General features: G+C 35.7%; 1 protein-coding gene across 1 annotated transcript; it reads right to left on the bottom strand.

Moving 5' to 3' along the window:
* Positions 1 to 38: 38 nt before the first annotated feature.
* On the bottom strand, positions 39 to 23,880 carry LOC149848796 (ABC transporter B family member 25-like). The gene is made up of 7 exons (XM_090005268.1): positions 23,839 to 23,880; positions 6,742 to 6,813; positions 5,192 to 5,227; positions 4,125 to 4,193; positions 1,278 to 1,385; positions 1,003 to 1,200; positions 39 to 407 (listed from the first exon to the last, which is right to left on the bottom strand). Exons 1-7 carry the CDS (start codon positions 23,878 to 23,880, stop codon positions 138 to 140), a joined length of 795 nt encoding a protein of 264 aa, XP_089861394.1. The 3' UTR covers positions 39 to 137.
* Positions 23,881 to 24,241: the final 361 nt, after the last annotated feature.

Raw genomic sequence — 24,241 nt, 5'->3', positions numbered from 1 at the left:
GTATATATCAGCTTTGATGCCCTACTAATCCTGCACAAAATATATACCATTATCGTATTTTGAGATGAGTTTAATTGCAATTGGCAGAACCAATAAGAATCAGAATCACTAAATTACAAGACATTCACTGTTTTAACCTAGAATCTGGTCTCCTGCCATACCTCAAAAGCAGCAGCATGGTCATGTCTTATAGATATATATTCTTTATGAAAAATCTGTCTTAGGTGTAATTGCCTCCTCACCAATGCAATGTAGATGCCATTTTTGCTAAGGAACTCATCATGTGTGCCGCTTTCAACTACCTCACCATCGGATACAACAGCAACTGTATTTGCACTTTTTACAGTTGAAAGCCTGTGTGCTATCACAAGTACAGTTCTTCCCTTCATCAAAGAATCCATAGCATCCTATAACCAACAACAAAAGCATATCGAAGATTCCAATGAGAACGTGCTAGTATACAAAGAGAATGCACTAATGAGGTGATTCTCACAGATGGAGTAGCTGAGACTCAGTTAGTTTCTGGGTCTTCATACATGGGTATCACAACAAATATTTTTGTGTTCTGAGATAACCTGATAAATTCTAGCAGTACTGAAAAGCTATTCAAGATTCTATAGTTACACACAATGACCGTGTAGGACTTCCTGCTTTATTACATGGAGTGCCAAACCTGAGTTGTAAATCATAGAATGGTGTCATTTGACCGTGTAGGACTTCCTGCTCTATAGTTGCTGGTTCATAGAGCACACTATCACAAACAGCTAATTTAGGGTATGATAGGTATCAGTAGATGGATGGAGTCACCGAATTGCAACCACAATTCTGTTCTTTCCATCAACACACCTGTTTCTATCAATCTAGAATGAAATTCAAATTTGGAAAATTCTGCCAAGTTCACCAAGTCAGCAGCAAAATAATGCTTACACAGTAAGATTGCATGTTGATCTTAGCTAGTTTTATTCTATGATTTATATGGTAAGAACCTTTAGCTCAACTCACCTGATCCAGGAACTCACTCTCAGCATCCAGTGCACTTGTTGCCTCATCCAATAGGAGTATCTTTGGGTTCATTAGCAATGCTCTTGCTATTGCTATTCTCTGCTTCTGGCCTCCTGATAGTCTCATACCACGTTCCCCAACATAGATTTTGTATTTTTCAGGGAACTTTGATATAAACTCGTGTGCATTGGCCAATTTCTGCAGTCAGCATGATGTCAGAGGAAAAAAAACTAGATGAAAGACGTCAGATAATGGCAAGAAGAGTTGAACATTACAGCTGCATTTTCAATTTCACTACTGGAAGCTTTTCCATTAAGTCCATATGCTATGTTTTCTTCAATAAAACAATCGAAGAGCACTGGCTCTTGGCTCACTATGCTGACCTGCACAATTTAAAGGATGAGAATAAGCACATGCTTCTGCAATCTCTCAATCAATATTGTAAATCTTTCACTTAAAGCTATCTGTTAGTTCTTACACCCTGTAGGCATGAAATCAAATGCATACTTCTAGATTATTTTTCAATTAGTATATAGTCCGATTCAGTATATTTGGTATGATAAAATATCCTTAAGAATAAGAAACACAGTAAACCTGAATAAGATATATATGGATGGGAATTGTTAACCAGCCTCAAATGGCATAAAACAAAAAAAAAAAAATCCTGGTATGACTGGTTTCCGCTGTATTGAAAAAAAAAATCCTTAAAATTTGGGTTAAGATTTTGGGGCGTTACAATAGTTGTTATGGTGGCATATGTGGATGACATTATTCATACAGGAGATGATATGAAAGATATTGAAGCTACAAAGGCTCATCTTCAAAAACATTTTGTTACAAAAGACCTTGGTTCACTTAGATATTTTCTGGAAATAGAAGTTGCCAGGAGCCGTGAAGGGATGATTCTGTCTCAACGGAAGTATGTTCTTGACTTATTAAAAAAAACTGGAATATTGGGAGCTAAACCAGCAAATATTTCCATGGACTATAAAGTTCAGTTGTTTGAAGAAGGGTCAAAACCTATTGATAGCAAAAGCTATCGCTCTCTGGTTGAGAAGCTACTATATGTAACTATGACCAGACCTGATATTGCTTTAGCAGTAAGCAAAGTTAGCCAATTTATGGACAAACCAACTGAAGTACACTAGAATGCAACAATAATGATTGTCCGGTACTTAAAAACTTCTCCTATAAAAGGGTTATTATTCAAGAAAGGTGGAACCCTGGAAATAGTGACTTACTCTGATGCTGACTATGCAGGATCTGTAGTGGATAGAAAATCTACCACAGGATTTTGTGTGTTTATGGGAGATAACCTAATTTCATGGAGAAGTAAGAAGCAAAATGTGGTTGCTAGGTCAAGTGCAGAATCAGAATATAGGGCTATGACCCAAACTGCTGCTGAATTAATGTGGGTTCGTACTGTACTAAATGATCTTTAGGTGAAGATTTCCTCTCCCATGACAATGATGTGTGATAACAAGGCAGCCACATATATAGCGAACAATCCTGTCTTTCATGAGAGGACAAAACATATTGAGGTTGATTGCCACTACGTAAGAGATATGGTTCAAGCTGGTCATATCGCTACCATATATCTAAAGTCGGAGGATCAAGTTGCAGATATGTTTACAAAGCCTCTTGCTAGACCAAATTTCTCAAAATGTTGTGACAAGCTGAGCATGATTGATATATATGCTCTAGTTTGAGGGGAAGTGTTGAGACTAATTGTCCTATTGAGTTTTTAAGCTTAAGCTTTCTTAAAAAGTAGGTTATTTGATATTTCATAATTAAGGAGGGACTTGTATGTAATTTCTTTTATTGGCTTCTCTCTATTTAACTTAGAGAAGATTAGCCCTAAGAGGTATTAACGAGTTCTCTCTCTCAGCCGACCTCTCTCTCTCTCTCTCCTTTCTTTTGCATCAGTTTTGGTGCACCTCATTCAAGTTTCCACACTTTCAATTTTTAAAGATGTCCCATCGGTCGTTGACACATAAGAAGATATGGGTTCAAAAAAAATATTAGAAAGAGAGTTTTTATGTGATGTCATATGAAAAGAAGCACCGGAGTCTAGTATCCACATACCTAGAGGTGATGAAGAATAGGCTATGGCGGCTCCTGATGTTGATGGTGAGTAAGCCTTGAGAAGATGTTGGAGAACTTCTGAAATATGGCTAAGAGTTTCTTTGATATCTCCTCCATTGGTATTTTTTTCTTCCTTCTTTGGAGAATTTTCTCCAACCGCAGCCACCTTTCCTTTGAGCTTTGGACAAACCGGCTTAATATGCCCTGGTTCATTACAATAGTGATAAATCACTTCCTTTCTATACCCATTATTTTTAGAAAAATGGGGAGGTCTATAGGTTTTAACATTTGATCCAGGCCTAGTAACAACTAAAATTTCATCACTCTTAATACTTATGCCAAGACGAGTTTCCTCTTGGCATATTTCGGCAAGAGCATCTTCAATAGGTAAAGCTTTACTTCTATGAAGAAGAGATTCCCTAACTTGTTCAAATTCCGGCCGAAGCCCATGAAGAAATTGAAAGAAATGCTCCTTTTCAATTTGTTCTCTTCTTAGCTCAATATCTTCCGGAGCCACCCACTTGGGCTCAAGAAGAGCAAGTTCATCCCAAAGAGGGGTTAAAGCACTAAAGTAATCACGGACACTCATATCCGCTTGTCTAGTAGACTTATTTTTTTCTTGGCAAAAAAATTGTCTAGCTAAATCTTTTTGGGTATACATACTCTTAAGAAAGAATCATGCCTCATTGGCTCTTCTAAACTTAGCAATGTTGGCACAATTCTTGAGGTCAACATTGTTCATGAATCATGCCAAGATTTTGGTATGATTACTTTTCCAATCCTCTACTTTGGATTGGTGATCATTGATAGCATTGATGTGCTCATCGCCATCTAAAGTTTTTTCAACCTCACCTTCAATTTTAATGAGCACAAGAAAAGGTTCGGGAGTAGTTCCCATAACAAAACCCCAAAGTTTCTTACCTCTTAGGTGGTTTTCCATAGCGGAGGCCCATATAAGATAATTGGATCCATTGTGCTTAAAAGAGAGCTCCACTTTTGATTCACGCTCCATAGATGCCAAGAATAACCTTTGGTACCTTCAAAGGATTGAGAGGCACACTTCCCAATGCACCCACAAGAAGAGAGACAAGATCACCAACCTTGCTCTGATACCATGTAATGAAACTAGCGAAAGCACCAACAATGCAAAACACTCTTTAGACAAGGAGCCAAGAACACAAGCACTTAAAGTGCATACGTAACCCACTAAGGGGTAAAGTGCCTAAACGGCAAAAGCAAATATTATTGAAGAAGAAGAGAAGAGGGTTGAAAAACCCATGGCATTACAAGAGGGAAAGCCCTCTATTTATAGAGGATTAAATGCAAGAGAGAGGGACCACAAGAGGGCTCCCTTCTAGTCGTTGGGAAACCCAACGGTCATAAATATGACCGTTGGGGCCCCAACGACTAGATGGGTGGGGCCCCTTGTGGTCCTACATTAATGAAAAATAAAAAAGAAAAAAGAAAAGATAAAAAGAAAGAAAAATGAAAAAACTAAAAAGTACATGGATTTTACCAAAATACCCCTATCAAGTTTTTGGGTGTACAAAAGAAAAGAAAAAAGAAAATACGTATATATATATATATACATATATGTATATATATACTTATATATATACATATGTATATATATAAGTATATGTATAGATAGATATTTATATGTACATATTTTAACACTGACATCTTTAGACACAATATCAATTATCTTTCCGCCAAATTTTGGCTGCAGAAAAGATAAATAACAGGAACTTGAGTAAGAAGGTAAAAGTAGGCAGAAATAAAACATGTAATCAGTCAACAACACAAATGCAAAGTAAATAGACGAGAAGAAAATATGGGCAACAATGATCATCCATAACATAACACAGATATAAATATTCTGCACACTACAAGCTACAAGATATATGTAGCACCAATTAATGTATACATACAATAAGGATATTTGCTGTTTAAGCAATGAGCAGTGCAACAGTCACAACAACCAGTTTCCCTGCATCAGGCTTTGCCTAATGTGTACAAGAGATGCCAGACAGGACTGTCAGGAAAAATCTGACTTGCTGAAGTACTAAAAATTCTTAAGAACTTGCATGAAGTTACCACTTACCAGTAGAAGCACTCTGAAGAAACCAACATTGGCAGGCTAACATCAATAATATATCTGTTAGAAGCTAATCAAAGCCAGAAATTTTCATACCATCAAAAAAGAAATAGCCATGCTATACAAGATAACATCAGATAAATAAGAGACATCAAATGTTTGGCTTAACATGAGCAATGGGGTTACACCTGTTTATTTAAGTAACATTAATCCTGAGGAAAAGCTGCATTTTGCTCAATTGGAAAAATCTGGAGGGAGGCAGTGAGAGGTGATATGAAATATTATAAGGTGGCCGAAGACTAAGCTCTAGACAGGAAGGAATGGAGAAACAAGACTCACAAAACTGACCTCATGTAGTTGGGAATTTGGGATGAGGCTTGATTATGATGATCGATATAATCTCTTCAGCCCTGAAAGTACTAATGTCACACTAACCCCAACAAAGACATGGAGGGATGTGGTAAGTTGGGACATGAAAGACTATCATCATCACAGCTTATGTCACATGGGTGCGGGTGCGGGTGCGGGGATTCGGCACTTCCAAAAAACCCGGGTGCGAGGGTGTGGCAGGGGCAAAAATGTAAATATATATATATATATATCATGTATAGTCTATATGTATGAATGTATGGTAGCTGTTAAGGTCCATGACATTTATGCCCAACTTACTTTTTACCATTTTTTTATCTTATATGGTTGTCCCCAAAGATGAAAGTGATGAGTTGCGGAGCCTGATTCATTGTTTTTGCCCTTGCAGGAAGGGGGGTTCGGGGGCTCCCCCCGGCGCGGGTCCCGCTGCGCGGTCAGCGGGCGGGGGTCAGGGGGCAGCGCCCCCCCCCCCCCCCCCAAAGATTTTTTTTAAAATTCCGCAGCCCATTTCATAGGGCAATTTTTTTTTAAAAAAAAAATCCAAAAAAAATTGGACAAAAATGACCCTGGGTGCGGTCAACGCACCCAGGGTCGGGTTGACCGCACCCGCGTCGACGCGGGTGTGGCACCCTGCTAGCCGAATCCCTGTGACATAGATCACAACACAGGTTTCATCTTTAGATAGGGACAATTGAAGAAACGGGACCTATAAAACCAACCCTATCTAGAAGGGTAGGCTGATGATGATGAAAATCTTATGGATCACCTACACAAATTCCTTAAATAGACTTATTTTGTAGAAGACAGGACAAAAATTTCAGGTCGCAATAGGTGTTTTCAAGTGCCTTGAGTTTTCCAGAAGTGTTAGTGTCCGGTATTTTATGGGATTCTTCACAAGGCAAGAAGCATCTATCTAGTGCAGGCTCTCAAACCCAATTGAGGAGTCTTGTATTTGAAATTCATACAACTTGGCTCGAACTAGCAGCCATTTGACAACCCAAATTTTGGATACATACAAAAGAAAAAGAAAGAAGAAAAGGCAGCATAGTTCTCAGAGAAACTACTGAAACCAAATGCAGTTTACTTGTGATGTATATGATATATTTCAACTCCCAAATAAGAGTAGCTGCAAGGAATCAGTTTCAAAATCATCCAATTTGAAATAGCAAAGGTGACTGTTGGATTACCGGAACAGCATCCCCATGTTCAAGATCCGATTGACCATGCTCTCGCCGTGTATCTGTTGCCTTGGTCCCTGGCTACAAAAGCACATCATATATAAATAAATAGGTGATTGCAGAAAAAATTTCTAACTCCAGAAACTACTATTGCCATCATAATTCTATGAATAGTGACGCTTTTGAGTTAATCTAGTACATACTGACCATTATTTTCATCTAAACACACAATGTCTGTGTGTGGGTGTGTGTGCACGTGTTTGCGCATGTCTGTGTGGGTGTGTAAAATGGAGCAAACTCGTCATCGATTGCCTAAATCTCAATTCTATCATGCTAGCAGATCAATCATAGATACATTTTCTATAGCTACAAGAGCTTTTCTTGGTTTTGATGCCTGATAATATATATGCAGTTGTCATACGGTCAAGTGTGAAGCTAATTTAGGTGGATGGGATGAGTAGATTATCTTAGTTACCAGGATCTGATAGCTGCTACTAATTCTCTTGTTTCTGAAATTTCTTCCTGCTTTAACTAACCCTTTTGTTCTGGAATCCCTTAGGCCATCGTCTTTTATGTTGATGTAATTGTTGAAGAATATCCTGCTAATAGAATATCTAGGTAGTAACTTCACACGAGTTTTATCTTTGCCATGCTGCATGCTTTTTCAGCATAGTGATAACGCTCACAGTACATTCATAATAAAGAGTTTTATCTTTAACATGCTTCATGCACTTTCAGCATAGTGAGAGTATGAAGACTGCACCTTGAACTGGCATCTTCTGATGCATAGGACCCTTTCTCCTAATATCTGCAGGTTCTGATAATCTGCTCTGTGACTTATATAGACTGAAGATTAACATTGCAATTTCTTTACCCCATTCATCTTTGATTGCTGATAAGAGTCTATAGCTGTTTCTTAGAGTGGCACATGCACATCTCCTCATCCATTGTGTTAATCTCAATTTCTCACATATTTTCAGACTAGATGTGGATGTGTTCTCTATATCTAAAAGAACTCAACTTGGTTTTGATGCCTGATCATCCATGAACTGTTGTTACATAATCATAAGACTGTGAAACTGATTTAGATGGATGATGGGATGAGTAGATTATCCTAGAGTAAAGACTTTACCACGCCATCATCTATTGCCCTTTTAGTACAAGAACCTATATGAATGACCATGTGGAATAGTTGACATAGTGCCACCGAAGTTCTTTTCTTAGGATCAAGAAGAATAAGTGGCTGTCATAACTATTGAGATTATTTTACTTGGTGAGCATTTGAATCCTTCCAGTCTGCATTGTTCTTGCGGTAGAGTAGTGTTAAATTCTATAAGTAGAGATAGCATGTGTAACGATCTCAACTCATCCCTGTTGAAAAGTGATTTTTTTTTAAACAATTGCAAAAACCATACCCAAAGATCCAAGGCCTTATAGACATAACACAATCCAAACCACAAGGGATCTTACATTAACCGAATAATCAACTAATCAACTTTATTCATCAAAAATTAAAGTTTAAGAACATAATCAAATAAATATCCAAAATTATGTAGCTAAACTATCCCAAACAAAGTATCAGAAAGTAGTCACGCAGCCTCGTAAGCCCCATATAGCAAACATCCTCATCATTGGGCTTCAGGTTATGTAAAAAACATAAAGGGCACAGGGTCAGGATCAAAGATATTGTGTAAGAATTCCTCTAAAGATCCAAATAAGTAAGAAAAGCATAAATCAAATCCATGAAATATTTTTAAAGGAACATAACTACAACAATCTCACTACTCAATAGCTATTCAGACATTAAAGATTAAATAGCATGCATTAACAATAGCTAAAAAGAAAATAAACAAGTAAAATTGCATGAACTAATGCAGAACAGTAAATATGCATGAATAACTTTTTAAATTCTTATCAAAGTTTTATTTTTTTTTTTAAATTCTTATCAAAGTTTTATTTTGTATGCATGTCCCTATTAAATGCATACAAATTTAGCTCCACTTTTTATTAAAACCCTCAGATACTAAAAAATAGGCACAACAATTCTCAAAGTTGAAGATAGGTTCCCAGTTGTATTTTAACACACAATTATATTTTAATACTGGGTTCAACACTTGACCCTCAACCGATATCAGGAATCAACACCATCTATTGGAATATCAAGAAAATCAACATCCACTGATGTCACTTTCTTGGTATATCAATAACAACAACTGTGTTTACACACTACCCCCAGGCAAAGTGGCAAAAACTCTATAAAACTGTGGCCGAGAGGTAAACCACCATATCGGGTTCAGAGGCACAATCACACACGAAGTTTTAGTATCATTACAGTTCCCCAAAACTGCTATCCTGGATTCCCACGCTGTGAAAGGGACATATAGGAGAAAACATCAATTACACTATTTTATCTCTTTTATCTTTTTATCAAAAGACAAATTCTTTACACAAGATTCGTTTTGCAAATTAACATGCAAAATACAACGCAGGACCTCGGCCCGTTATAAAATTTTAACAGTGCAATTAATTCAGAAATCAATAGTTTTGAATGATTTTTTGCAATGCATAGAATAAAACTTAGAGCAATACCTGCTCGTGACCCATATGGCCTACAATGGTTCACATCAGACCACTGGTGCATCTCATGCAAAAACCACAGTGAACATGTGATCACACAATTATCCAAACATGTTCACAAATGCACATTCATTCACATACACACCATGAATGTACATATAAAACGATTTACATATGCATATGAACACATGCTTGCAATATACATTTTGTTTTCATGATTCATCTCATGTATCTCACATATGCACATGATCGTATTGATGCAACGCCAATCTAATTTCAAAATTTATGTGTTCATGCCATGCATATATATGCTAACATGATATTCAATTTCATGATCATACATAACCATTATACATCCTTATCAAATTCGGGCAAGCTCGGGTTACAAAACATAAATACCAAGCCCGAAGCTATGCTGCCCGCACACGGGACAACACTGAGACTTTATTGGCAATCGACTGGGCTTAGGCAAAACGATCATAGCCCCAGCCGTTGACCATATACAGTTTCATGTTATTTTCTGCACATGTGTGGTGCCCCTTTTTAACACTAAAGCATATACTTTTGGTGAAATTTTATGACTCATGAACAATCACATAAAAGCATGCATGGCAGTCGCATAAAAACATGCTTAATAGTTATATGAAAGCATGCATAACAGTTACATGAAAGCATGCATAACAGTCTGAACATAAGTAGAAATACATAATCTGGACAAGAAACACATAAATATGAACATTAAACAACATGCATAAATCTGTTCACTAAGCAAAATACATAATTCTTATCAATCTCAATATTTTTTCATAGCCAAATTGCTAGGCCGATCGTGCAGGGAATCGGGCAACCTATGTGCTCAACCCGTTACTGCTTAACAGGTGTGGCCTATGTCACATGGGTGCGAGTGCGGGGATGTGGCACTTTCAAAAAACTTGGGTGCGGGGGTGTGGCAAAAAATAAAATAAAAACAATATATATATATATAATTTGTGCAGGGGAGGGGTCGAGCGAATGAGTTGTGGAGCTTGATTCAAAGTTTTTGCCCTTGCAAAAAGGGGGGTCCGGGGGCTCCCCTCGACGCGGGTCCCGCTACGCAGTCAGCGGGCGGGGGTCCAGGGGGGGCGCCCCTGGCGGGGGTCTCTGGGGGGCAGCGACTCCCAGAACAAATTTTTTTTTAATAAAAAAATTGAACACAAATTTTTTTTTAATAAAAAAATTGGACACAAATGACCCTGGGTGCGGTCAACGCACCCAGGGTCGGGTTGACCGCACCCGGTGCCACACCCGCACCTGCGTCGATGCAGGTGCGGCACCCTGCTAGCCGAATCCCTGTGACATAGGGTGTGGCTAATTGTTGAAGTCAGCCTCATGAACTCATTATTATTTTTCTATCATGGTATGATCTTCAAATCATGTATATATATATATATATATATATATATATATATATATATATATATATATATATATATATATATATATATATATCTCAGCTGACTGCAGTTGGCTGGGCTTTTACATATTTTTGAACTGCCTAGCTGACTGCAGTCAACTGCGTTGTTCAGAGTCCACAAAAAAAATCAGTTTTATGTTTAAAATGAAAATTAGTCCATACACCGACTGGTATATATATATATAATTTTATTTTATTTTTTTTGAAAACTGCCCAGCTGACCGCAGTTGGCTGAGCTTTTACATATTTTTGAACTGCCCAGCTGACCGCAGCTAGCTGGGCTTTTACATATTTTTGAATTGCCTAGCTGACTGCAGTCGACTGTGTTGTTCACAGTCCACAAAAAAAATCAATTTTATGTTTAAAACGAAAATTAGTCCATACACCGACTGGTAGACAGATTGTATAACATGATTTCAACTGCTGGCCATCAGTTAGTCATAACCATACTCCTGGACAGATCTGGTTCAGATCTGTCCACCTTAGTGTGAGCCGGCAGCTTGGTCATTTGCTGCGTCACCAATGCAACAGCATGCTGCTGACCGCACACTGTGTGCTGGTCAGTAATGTGTTGACAGTAGCTATTGTGCCTCACAAAAATTTGGAGCTTGATGCTGCCAAAAACAAAAATTCTTTTTACCCATCGAGTGCCGATGGTAGACTGGTTTTGACAGCCTATAGCTGTAGAAAAAAAAAACTTTGATATACATAAACATGATAGTTTCATACAACACTTTATCATGAACATAGATAATGCTGGAAAAGAAATAAATCTGTTGAACAGTTTTAGAATCATATTCAATATGTCAATTAAAAAAAAACATTCAATAAGATATTCTTTAAAAAAAAAATACATTCAACATATCTGGGCCAGATCTGCACACTTGTGTACACGGCAGATCTATCCAGATTTGTCTACCTATGAAAGTAGGCAGATCTGCCCAGATTCGTGAATAAAAGCAAAAAGGCAGATCTGAATATCCGAATATATATACGAATATATATATATCCAGCATGTATGTCTAATAAAAAGGGAAATCAATAACATGTATAAATCCCTATATATGTATATATCCATTTGTATGTTTTTTGCTAAACAGGAATTCGACAAGTATAAATCAACTCTTTTTTTTTTATACATAATGAAAATCGCCTTTTAGAAAAGAGTAAATCTGTATATATATTTATATATATACATAAAATCATACTTCTTTTTTTTTCACTAAAATATTACATAGAATTCACTTATACTATTTCTTCCCCTTCAAATCGAGAGAGAAACCCATACCTTCGTTTGGAGTTTGAAAAAGATACTGAAAAATATCGGATGATCGGAGAGGAAAAAGGTTTTCTTCTCCTTCTTCTTCTTTTCTTCTTCTCCTTCTCTTTTCTTCTTTCTCTTTCTCCTTCCTCTTTCTTTCTTCCTTCTTTTTTTTTCGAGTTTTTATAATGGGGTGGCCCTCTAGAGGGTGATGCCCCCCCCCTTTGGATTCCCATATGGACTGGGAAACGGAGTTTCCCATATGGGACTCTATCTCTGACCCTCCTTTACTAATCTCATTGTTGACTTTTTTTTTTCACTTCTACTTCTTTCCCTTTTTCTTTACTTACTTTCTTTTTTTTTCCTTACTTTGATTACTCAACCAAATTGGGCTCTTCTAGAGGTTCCAACTATTTGGTAATTACCATATTTGATTTAAATTCAGAATTAATTATTTTATTATTAATTTAAATATTTATTAATTAATAAATATCCAAAAAAATTCAGAAAGTGCCTTATCCCTCTGAAAGTCTTTTTAACTTTTAAACCTTTATATTGAATTTAAAGATTTAATTTCGTTGGACCTGGATTTTGGATCTAGATCTGAATCCATATCTAAAATCTATATGAATCTTGAATTGAACCAAATCCTAAGTAATATGGGTCTTAGACTGAATCTAGATCCATATTAACTTGGATCATATGGATCAGATCCAATTCGATCCCATCCAGACTGGTCCCATCGAGACACACTCTTTTTGAAAAAATATGATTTTCGGGGCAATCGTTGCCCGAATTCAGGAAAATAAAATATCGTTGAATTCATCATTTCGAGCCGCAACTAATGATGTATAACTTGAATTTCGCCTTCGAATTTTGCTTGAATTTAACCCAAATCTCGCTCAAATTTTGCTTGATTTTAAAAGTCAAGATTAAAAGTTTTTATCATATATTGTTTGGCTGGTTTAGGTCTTGTCCATGACACCTGGGCCAAACCCAAACTCAATTGATGCCACCTAAAATCAAGGATTTATCAATTTTTCTACAACACTTAGCCGAAATCTCAAAAATCTCTTAATTTAACTAAGTGTAAAAATACACTATATTACATCATGTTGAGTTGAACTGTCAGTTTTCCACTATGTTCTAGGGCATTTCCATAATGACAAGATTACTTTATGTGTATACCGATCTCTATGCGAAGGACTTACTAATGAAGCATTGGTGTCATGGGAACTATCGATTTTCAGTTACTCTTCGACGTTTTCATCAAGCATTGTGCCTTCTCAACATAGCAATTGAACTCTCGGAAGAAACTCCGTCTGGCATCACATAAACCACCTTCTCTCACATTCCAAATCTGCAATTGCTACTTGTAACTTTTCACCACCATGCAAAGTTGACAAAGCACTCAATTTGTAGAAAGAAACGGATGCACGTCCCACAAAATAAAGTTCATCTATATTATTTGAAAACAGGTGGCACCATATAGGAAAACATTATAAATATGTCTTTTCTTTTGCAAACTCGGATATTGGAATAAGTGCCTATTTCAAACTAGAAATTCATAAAAACAAACTACAAAATTGGGACAAGAAACAATCAACAGCAGAACTGTAAAAACCTTTCATTTGCAACATCCAACAAGTCCATTTTCTCTTCGCACTATCAAAACTCTCCCATAAAAAAAAAACTGCAACCTTAATTTCAAGGCACCCAACAGAACAAGGACACCCATCAATCCAAATTGTGATAAGAAGTCGCCAAACAAAACAAATACATCCATTAATCCGAACTTTGACAAGAAGGCATGAGAGAGAGAAATTCCCTCACTACCTCCTGGTTTAATAAAGGAACTTTATGAGGAGCAGTCTCATTGTTACCACTTTTGCCTGAGCCCCCTGCAATCAATTCCTCCACTCTGCAGGGAAGGCCTTCCCCAGTTTCAACAGGGTCAGTGAAATGGGCTTTCCAGGCTTTATGTGATTCAAGTTGTCTTGGAGGAACCGAGGAAGGGATATTGGGACTAATAGAAAAAGTGGGGTACACAAGCAAAGAAGGATAAAAGAGTGGAGATCCCATGTGAAATTCCGAACCCAGGTTTGCACTTCTTTTTATAGTCAAGTTGGGGTTAGGCAGACCCCTGCCAATTCATTGAAAATAAAAGGACATACAGATTCACCCATTCATAAGTGGGTTACATTAATGGGGATGATCTTTTCAATTCTTGTTGATGCCCCCTCCAGCTAATCTAAGCAAGATTCCTAGCCAAAAAATCAGTTTTACAAAGCTAACTTTGAGTCTCTCGTAACTATAAAAGATGTCTATCAGAGGTATGGGCATGCACTGACCTTCTAAAACTCGGCGTAAGGCCCAGTCAAGTCAGCCCAACACGTCACAATCATCACCTTTCCAATTAAATTAGATTTTTTCAAAAAAAAAAAATTCATGCCCCCCCCATTCCCTGCCATCCAGGTTTCCTCTCTTCGTGAAGCACCCCGCCTCCAAGATACCTCGCTCATTATTCTGCAGTGCATATCCTATGTGCATGTCCGAAAATGTTGTGAAAGTTTATCTTCACTCATCGCTAGGGGGTCCCATTGTCGCATAAACCTCCATCTAGACGTCACCGGATAAGATGAATTTTAAAAAATGCACCTTGTTTTGTAATAACTGCAATTTTTAAGTGTTAAATAAATTAATTAAACTCTATATAGATCTTCAAACTAGATTTAGACAGGATTTGTAGTCGAGAAACTTGATCCAAATAATACTCGGATCTAGATCATTTATCAGATCTGGATACTGATCCAGACTCATATCTAAATATAAAATGATTATTTTTAATAGATCTGTATCTGGATCAATATTTCAAGAATATACTTATAAACATTAAAATTTTAAGGCTAAAATAATAATTTTATAATTAAAGAGGTATTTTTGAGGAAATAGTTAAATCGTTTAAGGGCAAGATGACAATTTTATGACCCAAGGACATATTTTAGAAAATAACTAAATTATATAAGGGTATTTTGGTAAAAAAATAAATAAGAATGATGAAATTAACAAAATAAATAAATTAATAAAAAATTCTAAAATACCCACAAATTTTCATAAAAACCATCAAAATGAATAGTTTTTTTCTAATGGTTTTACAAAACCAAGTCCTAAAAATAGGAGGTGCAGGACTTGGTTTTGATAAGAAGAGGGTGAGTCACCCTCTCCCCCTTCCAGAATAAGGACACCCAGGGGGTGAGTTCCCCTTTGGCCTATAAATACCCCCCTCACCCACCTCCTTTCTCTCTCACATCTGAAAGCCCTCCCCTCTCTCCTCTCTCCTCTCTCCTCTCTCTCTCTTAAAATCTCAATTTTCTCCAAGTTTTTTATTCCAAGCCCTATTGTTTTTTCAATTTATTATGTTAGAAACGTTTGTAAACCATGTCTCTACTTTTTGATGGTCTTTGTGAGTCCTATCCAAGCAAGTTCTGTTTTTGGAGCTTGGCCAATAGAGGTTTTGCCCAATTCAGGCAGTTTTGAGACCCTACCGTAGAAGGATGGCTGAAATCTTTGCTCACCGTAAGAGATTTTTTTTATAGTGTTGTCAATATCATTGCACTTGAAAGTAGACTTGAAATCGCATTGTAGAAGCGCTGCCTAATTTTTTACTACCAAATAAATGAGATATGTACTCATAAAACTCATATGGTCCCTTGTATAGACTTCCTAAGCTCTCTCCTGAACCCTTAGATTTTTTTTTTTAATTAAAATGCAGTCATTATGTCAAAATTTTAGTCTATTTACACACCCGTGTAGGAGAGGTTCTGTCAAAAATTTTAAATAAATTTTAAGATTTTTTATACCAAAATAGGGTAGGTTATGCTAAAATTTTTAAAATGATTTTTGGGGTTTTCATACTAAAATAAGGCACATACTATCTATTTTTTTATAAAATTTTCAAATACCATGATTTGATATAGGGTAAATAATGCTAAAATTATAAGAATGAATAAGCAATTCTGTCTGATTTGAACTTTAAGTATTCAATTTAATTAAAAAACATTGTTATTTTTAAGAATTTTAAATTATATATATGCTATTAAGGATTTAATTTTAGCATTTAATTTGATATATTCTGGATGAAGTGTAATGAAATCGTAGGCCTTGATGTGACACTATTTTTTCTAAATTAAGTAAAAATATTTGATACTTTTATTTACAAAAATTATGGGTTTAAAACTTTAAATTTAATTAAATTATTTTATGAGACTTGTATATAATACGTATGCTAAGAATTACATACAAGATTGTAGTTGAGCCATGAGTATTGACCAGGGACTCTGAAATTTTTTAGAGATCCATTTACATTGATACATGCTTCATGTTGATGATTCATGTTATAAGTGTTTAATTGCAATTGTAGCAAATTCTGTAACTCATGTTGATATATTTTGATTACATGAAATGTTTTATGGGTATTGACCAAAAAGTGCAACTATTGTGAATTCTGAGCATGTTACATTTATTTTTAATGGCATGCATTGAAAAGATGATCTCAAAAAGATTAGAAAAGTTACACTAATATTTGTAAAGCTAGTTGACAATGAAAATTTGTCAACCAACAAGTGAATCAAGTAGTATTGACGCTTTGCACTCATCCCCATGAAATCCCTGTGAAGGGCTATGAGGGTGAAAACACAAGAGTATAAAATCTATTCATATAAAGGGTTATAAGGGTGAAAACACATGAGTAGAAAATCTATCCATATGAAGGGTTGTGAGGGTGAAAACCCAAGATCAAGAAATCTAAAAGATAATTGATTTTGTCCCTGATCAATGACTGATGTAAAGAGAGACAAATTTGGTTGACAAAGCCGACAATCCAACTATATACACGTGCTTAGCAATTAATTGTGATCATAGCCAATCACGGGAAGCCTTGACAAAGGTTCTTTTACTCTTGTCTCGGCCTCTCTACTGTCAGGGGTAAAACATAAAATAAAATTTGTGAATGAACACCTCCCTGAAAGTATCAATGCTTACAGTGGACTGAGCTAGTGGTGCTTAGGGATGTTAAATCAGGATAGTCTCTTAATTTTGTGAAATATTTGCTAGCATGACATTTAATACAAAAGCAATTTAATTTGAAAGATAATAATATGGTTCATACATATAGGATAGCCATGTAAATACTTAATTATCTATTTTATTAATTGTGTAAATTGAATTTTATTTTCATAAAAGAAATATGAGATGCAAGCCGTTTTTTATGATTATTTAGATTAAATTATTTAGATTATATACGTAACTCATAAGGAATTATGGGATGCAAGCAATTCCTTATGATTGTTTAATTAATTATAAATAGTTTGATTTAATTCGGTTAAAGAGATTGCCATGTGAACATGTATTGTTAGATTGTGGTCGTGAAAAAAATGCTTGAAATAATTTTTTTTATGAATGTGTTTTGAAATGTCTCATATAAGAGTTATGATATATTTTTGTGTACATAATTCCATATATACTAGAGACCTGAGAGAGGTTTACTAGTACATACGATGATATTAAGTTGTCTCACTTTTTTTTATTAAATTTTTTTTGTTCACAGAGATGAATGGGCGAATGCTACAGTACACGACAACCCAACTGTGATTTTGATATAGACTAGATTAATTTGAATTGTATATGAGTTTTCATGTTTTTGACTTGTATGAACTCTGATATTCATTCAATTGAATGATTTTTTCTTAAAATAACTATTATGGTTTTTCTTTTACCTATAATGGGCTCGAAGATCAGACTGGGTTTATATTTTAAAACAAGTTTTGTTGTGTTTCAAAAGACAAAATTTTAGTAAAATTTTAAGTCTGATTTTTTAGGGCGTTAGAGAATTGGTATCAGAGCAAGTTAGATTCAGTTCAAATTTTGTTTAGATAAGAAATGAGTTCAAGAAATCATGTTTTATGTAGGTATACCTTATGATATAATATTATGTATGTTACATAATCTAAATTTTTTGGTGTTTTTTTATACAAATATAGAGCATGTAATACAAATTTTACCTAAAAAGTTATTTATATGTTAGGAATACTAAATATTCCTTTTGGTAGATGTTAGACCATGAAACAGTCGAAATACTAAAAGTCCTGACAAAAGTCACAGAGTTGCACACAATGACTCTTCAAAAGATAGAACTTTAGATTCAACAATTGAATCGTGAAGACACTCACCAAAGAGGATTGACAGAATGCCACAACAGTTACCAAGCACACAGAACAAAGTTGTCCTTTGGAGTTGAAGGAATGTAGTGTTTGTGGGGAGATGGGATATTTCATCGATGAATGCCATATCAAACAAGCCTATCATAGGAGACAATTGGCAGCCCAAGGCCTTACTGATAAGGTCTCTCACACATCAGTGTTGACTGTGGGGAAGAATGAACACTACTGTGATAGGAAAGTTTTGGACTCAATTCTCATTCATGAAAGCCTTATCAAGTTGATAATGAAATATTCAATCCCCCTCATACATTTGTATATGCATAGGCTAAGATGTCACAACTCGTATGCTTTGCAGTTTTAAAAGTCACCCTGTATTGCTTTCCTAATACACAATATTTGCAAAAATATAGATTGCAAGACTTAACACCATTCAACAAGTTCTTTTATGAAGTTTCATCGTATATCTTTCACTCATATGCCCTACATGCATATGTCAAAGAGTGGTCTGATATGCACTAGATTCTTCATTGATGGTCACAGCTGCTCCATCTGAAATTGTATTCCCTATCAACTTGTATAAGTTTTCTGTCAACTGGACTTTCATGACCATCAAAGCTCTTTTAGGGCACAACTTCTGAAGCACCCAAAGAGATTAAACTTTTCTTAAGTTTAGGGAACATATCTCACATGAATCAAGGTTCTTATTACCCCATCAAACATCTTTATTTTTATTGTTTCTATTCATATGATCTTATACACAACATCATTACCCATAAGAACAAAACTGCCATCATAATTTTGATAAGTATCAAACCTGACACATATGGTATGAGCATTCAGAATCCAAAATTTAGCTGAAAGAAGATCTACACCATCACCCCATTTATCAACTACCATACTTGTCGGTTCTAAGCTTTTATCCTTTTTTTTCTTCTCAATGTCCTCTTTGTGTTTCCTATAATTTCTCTTTAAGTGTCTCTCCTTATTGCAATAATAGCAAGTAAGAGTGTTCTTCCCTCTTAACTTAAACCGGTTTTTATTTTTAAGACTCTATAACTTTGATCTACATCTTTCTTGACCTAAATCACTTCTTACCAAAAATATATTTTCCTTAAAATCGATTAGTGTCAGGCTTTTTCCTTCTCTCATTCAATAAAAGAGTAGCAATAACCTCATTCAACTCAAGAGTCTTTTTCCTGAATAAAAGAGTGGTCGGTGATCATAGGATGAAGGAAGAGAGGTCAAAAGTAACAAAACACGATCTTCTTCTTTAATCTTTACTTAAAGACTCAACAAATAAGTCAAGATACCATTAAAGACATCCAAGTGATCTTGTAATTTGAGTCTTTCACCATCTGAAGAGCATATATTTGCTTTTTGAAATAAATCTTGTTAGTCAACAATTTTGTTATGTACAAGCTTTCTAATTTCAACCATAGCTATGGGCAAAATCTATATTCATGACATTATAGAGGACATCATCCACAAAATTAAGTTAAATAACATTGATAGCTCTCACATATGTCGTACCAATCATTATCAGACATATCTTTAGGTTTCTTATTTTTCTCATAGAGGGCTTTAACTAGCCCTTATTGAGTCAAAAAATCTTTTATTCTACATTGTCATAACTCAAAGTTTATCTTCCAATTAAACTTTTTAATCTCGTACTTCACTATTGATTCTTTCATTGCCATCGTAAACAAGTCCTAAGACCGGGTCTCTGATATCAGTTTATGGGTGCAAAAAATGTGCAAACACACAATATAATAAAAGAATAAGAAAGTAATCAAGCACACAAGACACCAATTTTATGTGATTCGATGAAATCACCTATATAAACAAAAAAATACGTGAAGAATTTTATTAAAATCGATAAATACATGATGTTACAAGGCTTTCAAGAACAAGAAAAAATACACTAGTATGCAGCCAATGTAAATTACTTCAACCCGACAAGTCAAAATTGAAGTCTGCACCACCTTCTTTCTCCTTGTTACAATTCAAAAAAGTTGTCCTCATACTTGTGCACAAGAACCCTCAAAGCCCGCTTATAATTTTTTCTAACGTTGAAACCACCCTCTTATATGAGTAGTTTCCAAAATAAAGAAGGAAACCCCCAATACGTTGGGGTTTTCTTGGAGACATAGGAAAGGGACTCCAAGTAGGTCCCATGTCCCGTGTGGCAAGTCAAAGCCACATTACCCAATCCAACTTAATCAGATCTGACCTAATCGGGTTATAAGCAAGATCACAAAAGATAAAATCAAAGCTGGATCCAACTAGCTTAAAACCCAATATTTACACTTAATCAGGTTCAGGTTTTAGTCAAATTTTGTTTTTAATTGGATTCTCATTTGGGCTAAAATATAAAACTCAATATCACACCCGAATCTAATTTTGATCCATACTTAGCTACCGAATCTGACTAATCAAATTTGGATTCAGGTTGGATATCTGGTTACATCCAATATGTTATCATTCCTAATGTGAGTCCACAATTTCAGTTAGATCTGGATCCAGTTTGGGACCCAAATCAAATTGGGTTGGCTTTGGGTCTGATTTTTAACTTGATTACAAAAACAGATTTGCTCAAAACCCAACCCACTTATAGCTGACTAGGTTTATCATTTTGTACCCAAACCCATTTGCCCATATGGGTCTACGACTTCAATAAGACCGAGACTTGGTAGTTGGATATGTGTTTGGATCAAATCGGCTTGGGTATGGATCTAATTTTGTAGACCTGATTAGAAAAAAGGTCTGATGAAGCCCATCTTGAACCAACCCTATTATATCCCTAATTGCACTTGGTAGGGTTGTCAAAAGGTCGAATACCTGATCTGTACCCAAACCCACCCAAATAAGTAGTCGTTGGTTTGAGTTTTGTTAGATCAAGAAAATGAAATCTCAAAATTGGATCCCTATAATTTAAGAAGCTTACTTTCACTAAAATACATGCAAAACACTCATTCAAACTAGGTTAGGCCGAATCTGACCCATCGACAACCTTAGCACTAGGATGTAAATGGTTTGGATTCAGGTCAGATATTTGACCAATCAAAATCTGTTTAGTCAGATTCGATAGCCAAAATGGGATCCAATTAATAAACAAATCTGAATCAAGTATAAAATAATTTTGCATCCAAACCCGAGTCAGAATCCAAGAAAATTCCAAATTTGAATACACACGCAGAGTTCTTTTGCAGTAACAAAATCAAACCACAAAGAGATTCCACAGAAAAGGGGATGGTCATGTCGATTTTGGGGCTCTCTTCCTAGGGCTGGTAAACGAGCTGAACGAACCAAACAGGGCATGTTTGGGCTTGGCTCCTTTACTAGTGGATTGAGCTCATGGCTCGACTCATGTTAGTGTTTAGCCGAGCCGAGCTCGAGCTCGGCTCAGCCTTGAATGAGATGAGGCGAACACGAGCTGGCTTGTGTAAAAACATTCCATGTTATTTATACATAGTATATACATTTTTATATGTTATACTTGAAAATAGGAGAATGAAAAGCTACACCAATGCCATCCATGCCTGACCCGTATCAGATGGTCTTTTTTTCATTTTTTTTTCGGAATTCTAACCTTACATATGTGTTCTGCATGCTTGTTTTCATAGGAATTGAGTTTTGAATAATTTGATTATGATGCATGGGTACATTTTTATAAGGTTTCAATATCAAAGGTCAATAATTTTTTAAAATTTTTGAGGCTCCAAAAACTATTTTTTCATCCAAAATGCATGATCCAAGAGTAGATTTCTAGTGAATCGATTATGCAAAACACATCCGTCAGGTCGGATTTTCGAAGAAAAAGCCCATCGAATATGGGTAAGGCAAGGATGGGGTCGGGTATATTACCATTGCTCCTTGAAAATATATATAACTTTTATATAAATTACACTTAATAGTCCATATTTTATGTATATATTTTTCATTCATCCTTCTTTTTTATAAATATTTTATGTATTCTTCCTTTTATATATTATACAAAATCTATATTATCCATAAAAATATATATTTTATTCAAAAAATGATTATACTGTACGGCAAAAATGACACATTTCTTAAAATGCCTTCGAAACAGTCAAATCTGTCTGCTATCCAAAATCACAAATATTATTATTTTTATTATCTTTTTTTTCTCTCACACCTATCATTTTCGGTAATTTTCTTCATATGTGAATTTTCTCTGTCTCCACTGGAAACTCCAACCTCGCAAATGCCAAAGTTATCATGCATTATAAATTTACTAAATTTGCATAAAATAAGTGAGCAAACTTTCTTTTAAATTAGAATCAACAAACATCACAAATACTTGAGTTACTTCGCATATAAAATTTCTAAATTCACATAAAAAATCTATAATTTTTTTTAACTCGAACCGATAAACATCACAAATACTTGAGTTACCTTGCATAAAAAATATAATAACATCGCATAAAAAATCTGTGAATTCTTTTTTTAACTCGAACCGACAAATATCATAAATACTTGAGTTACCTCACATAAAAAATATAATAACGTTATGTAAAATCCAAATTTTTAGAGAATTTCCCAGATAAATAAAAGTGAATTTTTTTGCAAAGAAACATGATGATATCAAGTTGAAATACTTCAACGAACTTCCACTGGATCCGAACTGGACCACGTGGGTCTAATGAAGGGAAAACGGTTTTGGGAATTGGATTTGGACTCCAGGGAAACCCGAAAATCCAACCAGATTCGCAATGGGATCACAATAGATTCGAACATCTTGTGATCCTTATTTGAGATCCGGAACAAAATAAATGAAGTCTTGTAGGTATGTAAGAGGAGTTGGGAGAACCCACTTGGAAACGAGAAACACTGAGTGAGAGATTATATAAATTAATTTAGACAAAATATACAACGAAATGGAGTGTGGCGTAGTGGAGAGGCTCGTTACTTCTAGGGGTTTGACATAGGATCAAAACCCACAAAGAACATGTCTTCCTTTTTGACAAAAAATGAAGTGAGACTAGACAGACTTAAATGGACTAAATGATACACCATTTGCAATGAAATGAAACTTAGTGCAATGGTGGGGTTCGTTGCCCCTTTGGGAACTGACCTTGGTTTAAAACCCCCTAGTGCACATGACTTTTTGCACTTTGACATTTTTGGACCTTTTTCAAAAAAAACGTGGGACTAAAACTCCTACGTTTTAGCCACCTCAAAAGTAAGTGGTAACGTGGGAAGTTACCACTTACTGAAAGTTTAAGAAGCAAAGATCTTCCCTCCTCTTTTTCTATGATTTTAGGGGAGCCCTCACCACAAGAGTAGGAAGGGTACCACAAAAAAAACTGTTGTAAAAATTCCAATGCCCATGAAGGGAGAAGGACAACCTAGAAAATTAGAAGTTAGAGTAGAAATGGAGAAATCGTGGGTTATAGGTGGACAGTTTCTAACTTTTTCAAAAGTTTTTGAAAAAGGCCTAACTAAGGGGAGATAAAATAGGAGAGGAAGCCTCCTTAGCAAAATCGTGAACCACGATTTGCTCTCTCTCTCTCTTCCCTCTCTCTCTAAGCCCTCCAAAAAACTCCATTTTTGTTGTGTGGGTTTTCTTTCCTTACCTTACGTGGGACTTCAATCGAGAAGACAGAAAGCAACGCCATCTTCGAGGCATGATTCTTCAAATTGAGGTAAGGGTATTTTATCTACGTGCCTATGTTCGGTGCCCTGTCGCACAAATATAGTGCAACACCTTTCGATGGTTTCTTTCTTTTGGGCATAGTGACAAGATGGTGAGCATAGTGCGGTGGGGCATATGGTTCTTCAACCATTCGAGTAGAAATGGAGAAATCGTGGGTTATAGGTGGACAATTTCTAACTTTTTCAAAAGTTTTTGAAAAAGGCCTAACTAAGGGGAGATAAAATAGGAGAGGAAGCCTCCTTAGCAAAATCGTGAACCACGATTTGATCTCTCTCTCTTCCCTCTCTCTCTCTCTCTCTAAGCCCTCCAAAAAACTCCATTTT

Source organism: Nuphar pumila, chromosome 1, assembly GCF_984573655.1.
Source record: "Nuphar pumila chromosome 1, dmNupPumi1.hap1.1, whole genome shotgun sequence".
Classification (NCBI taxonomy): Eukaryota; Viridiplantae; Streptophyta; class Magnoliopsida; order Nymphaeales; family Nymphaeaceae; genus Nuphar; species Nuphar pumila.
Note: the sequence above shows the minus strand (reverse complement) of the source record. Positions and strands in the feature narration are given on the sequence as shown.

Coding starts and splice junctions, on each gene's coding strand:
- LOC149848796 (XM_090005268.1), bottom strand. CDS start 23,880: ATGGCGTTGCTTTCTGTCTTCTCGATTGAAGTCCCACGTAAG. Junction 5,228..6,741: donor AACATGGGGATGCTGTTCCG/GTAATCCAACAG, acceptor TATTGATGTTAG/CCTGCCAATGTTGGTTTCTT. Junction 408..1,002: donor AGAGTGAGTTCCTGGATCAG/GTGAGTTGAGCT, acceptor TGTTGGTTATAG/GATGCTATGGATTCTTTGAT.